General features: G+C 34.8%; 1 protein-coding gene and 1 long non-coding RNA gene across 2 annotated transcripts; one reads left to right on the top strand and one right to left on the bottom strand.

Moving 5' to 3' along the window:
* Positions 1 to 213: 213 nt before the first annotated feature.
* On the top strand, positions 214 to 920 carry LOC112507992. The gene is made up of 2 exons (XR_003068588.1): positions 214 to 348; positions 629 to 920. It is a non-coding gene; the product is annotated as an uncharacterized LOC112507992 (long non-coding RNA).
* Positions 921 to 1,565: 645 nt separating this feature from the next.
* On the bottom strand, positions 1,566 to 2,520 carry LOC112505395. Its single transcript, XM_025109313.1, has one exon. It carries the CDS (start codon positions 2,454 to 2,456, stop codon positions 1,566 to 1,568), a length of 891 nt encoding a protein of 296 aa, XP_024965081.1. The 5' UTR covers positions 2,457 to 2,520.
* Positions 2,521 to 2,624: the final 104 nt, after the last annotated feature.

Genomic DNA, 2,624 nt, shown 5'->3' with positions numbered 1-2,624 from the left:
AATGAACAATACTTAATGCATAAAATATTGTTTTTAAGAGATTTTGTCAAATATTTTATAATATAGTATAGATATATAGACGGACATTTTATGCGTCCTATAAACCTGATTTTTTTTTGTAGTGCTTATAGTTTTTTATACTTTTGACTTGAAATTGAAGAAGGATTAATAATATGAAACCATACGAACTGAAAATTTGGTGCATGCAGTGTTGTTGGGGGGATAATAATATCATTAGGGTTCTATGCTGTTTTATGGGGAAAAGCTAAAGAAGATGGCAGTCATGTTGATGACAAGGAAGCAGCTTCATCATCCACCCAAACCACCTCTCTGTTGCAACCCCATGAGGTAACATAAATTATGAATCTGCTTCTATGATCTTTTAACATAAATTATGAATCTGCTTCTATGATCTGTTTCAAGGGGTGCTTGTCATACTTGTGCCTAATTGTTTGGGGTAAGAACAAAGCACACTCGAAATGTAGATCAAAATCACAAGTACGACAACTAAATGAAAATTCATTTTGCCAAACACGCTGTAAACATGAACGACAATATCTTTTATTGGTTTTTGACTGAATTCTCCAAATGAGATGATTTGGATGAGCTTTGTGTCTTATTTTTTCAGGTATGAATGCGCAACTAACATCGGTGYGGTAGTCAAATTCAACACAAGTATAGACAAATCCATTGCATTGTAAGTTGCATACAGCAAACTTGAACAYGCCCAAAAGCTTACGAGAGACGAGCGGTAGGAGAAGAAGGGTACGTTGAGGGTGGTTTTGCACCGAGCAAAGTTGCATGGTTTCATCCTCATTGGCACACTTGTAGAAGGGTATGTTGGCGATTGGTMTCACACATMCATTACATAACAATTCARTCTTTTTTATTGGGTTATGAGAGGATAACAGTTTCATTCTTGGGGAGGTTGGCTTCGACTAAGATTAGTGGGTGTTGGGTCTATTCCATAAGTTTGACATCCACTTTCTTTGAAAATTAAATGTTTTAAGATGCCTATGTGTTTGAAAATTTAAGAATATCTCTGCATCTTTAAAATCAATATGAATTTTGTAACCATTTTTTGCGGTAAGCGTCATGAGGCTGTAACTCGGATCCAAATGATATTCTTTTCAACATCTACAAGCCGATAAATATGGGAATCTAGATCATCGTAACCATTTCGTAAACTCATCGCAAACATGTCCTAAAACCATTTTTCGTAGTAAGTTTGGGGGCCGTGTGTTTAATTGAGATGGYCGTTGCTTAGTTTTCCAAGATATATCAAGTAGTATTTAATTAACGAATAAAAATTATTAGATGTAGTTAACTGTTTTTAAACAAATCAATATATTATATCATTTATAGAAAGACTAATTTTCACATTTACTTTGTATCCATATTGGAATAGAACTTAAATATAACAATCAATCAATTACTAGGGATGAATAAATAAAATGATTACACCATTAAATTCTTTTTTTTTGTTATATTCTTTTGCACATATATAAAAAAGAGACAAGAGTATAAAATACTTACAAATACAATTCCAACAGATTCACAAACTCTTAATTGAAACTCCTATAACAATCATAATCAATTGCAAACTTACATTTTGAACACTTCAAGATCATTTCATACTTTAATGGCCATTTACATCGATCACAACGACCATCGCTCTCAATTCCTTGAACAAATGAGAGAGGGTGTTCATGAGCTTTAGTGCTATGAATGCCACCAAACTTTATGTTCACGAACTTATAAATTCTTCGATGAAGGTTTGAGATCGGAGCAGTTTCAGACTTAAGTATGATTGGAGCACAAGCACAATGTATAGATTGSGCACACTCATCACAATGATAAAACCAACGTTCTGGATCGAATTCTTGCTCGCAAATTTCACAAAAATATTTACTTTTGTGATTCTCAATCGGGAAATAACTCAACTTCAAGGGGTGTTTGTCATACTTGTGCCTAATTGTTTTAGGTAATAACAAAGCACACTCTGGATGTAGATCAAAATCACAAGTACGGCAACTAAATGAAAAGTCATTTCCATAAAAATAATATACACATGAACGACAACTTTTTTCATGAGATCTTGATTGAACTCTCCAAATGAGATGATTTGGATGAGCTTCATGTACTATCTTTTCAGGTATGAACGCACAAGTAACATCGACGTGGTAGTCACAGTCTACACAACTATAGACGAATCCATTGCATACTAAGTCACAAACAACACACTTGAACACACCCAAAGGCTTGTGGGGGACAATTGGTAAGAGAAAGAGAGTATGTTGAGGGTGACCTGGGTGGTTCTCCACTTGATTGGGTAGTCGGGTGCACCACTCATGTAGAACAAAGTTGCATGACTCGTCCTCATTGACACACTTGTAAAACGGCATGKCCATAATGGGTTTCAAACATCCATTACATAACAGTTCAACCTTTTTCATTGGGTTATGGCATGATAATGGTTTGATATTCGAGGATGTTGGCTTTGTAATGTCGTTGCATTGGGTAGCAACTAGAATGAGCGGGTGTTTATGACTCTTATGTCTTAGGTTGTCCTCAAAATTCAATAAAGTTTGAGATCCAATCTTTTTGAATACAATGTGTTTTGG

This window comes from Cynara cardunculus (genome assembly GCF_001531365.2).
Source record: "Cynara cardunculus var. scolymus isolate 2C chromosome LG 2, CcrdV1, whole genome shotgun sequence".
Lineage (NCBI taxonomy): Eukaryota > Viridiplantae > Streptophyta > Magnoliopsida > Asterales > Asteraceae > Cynara > Cynara cardunculus.
This window is presented reverse-complemented; position numbering and strand designations above follow the sequence as displayed.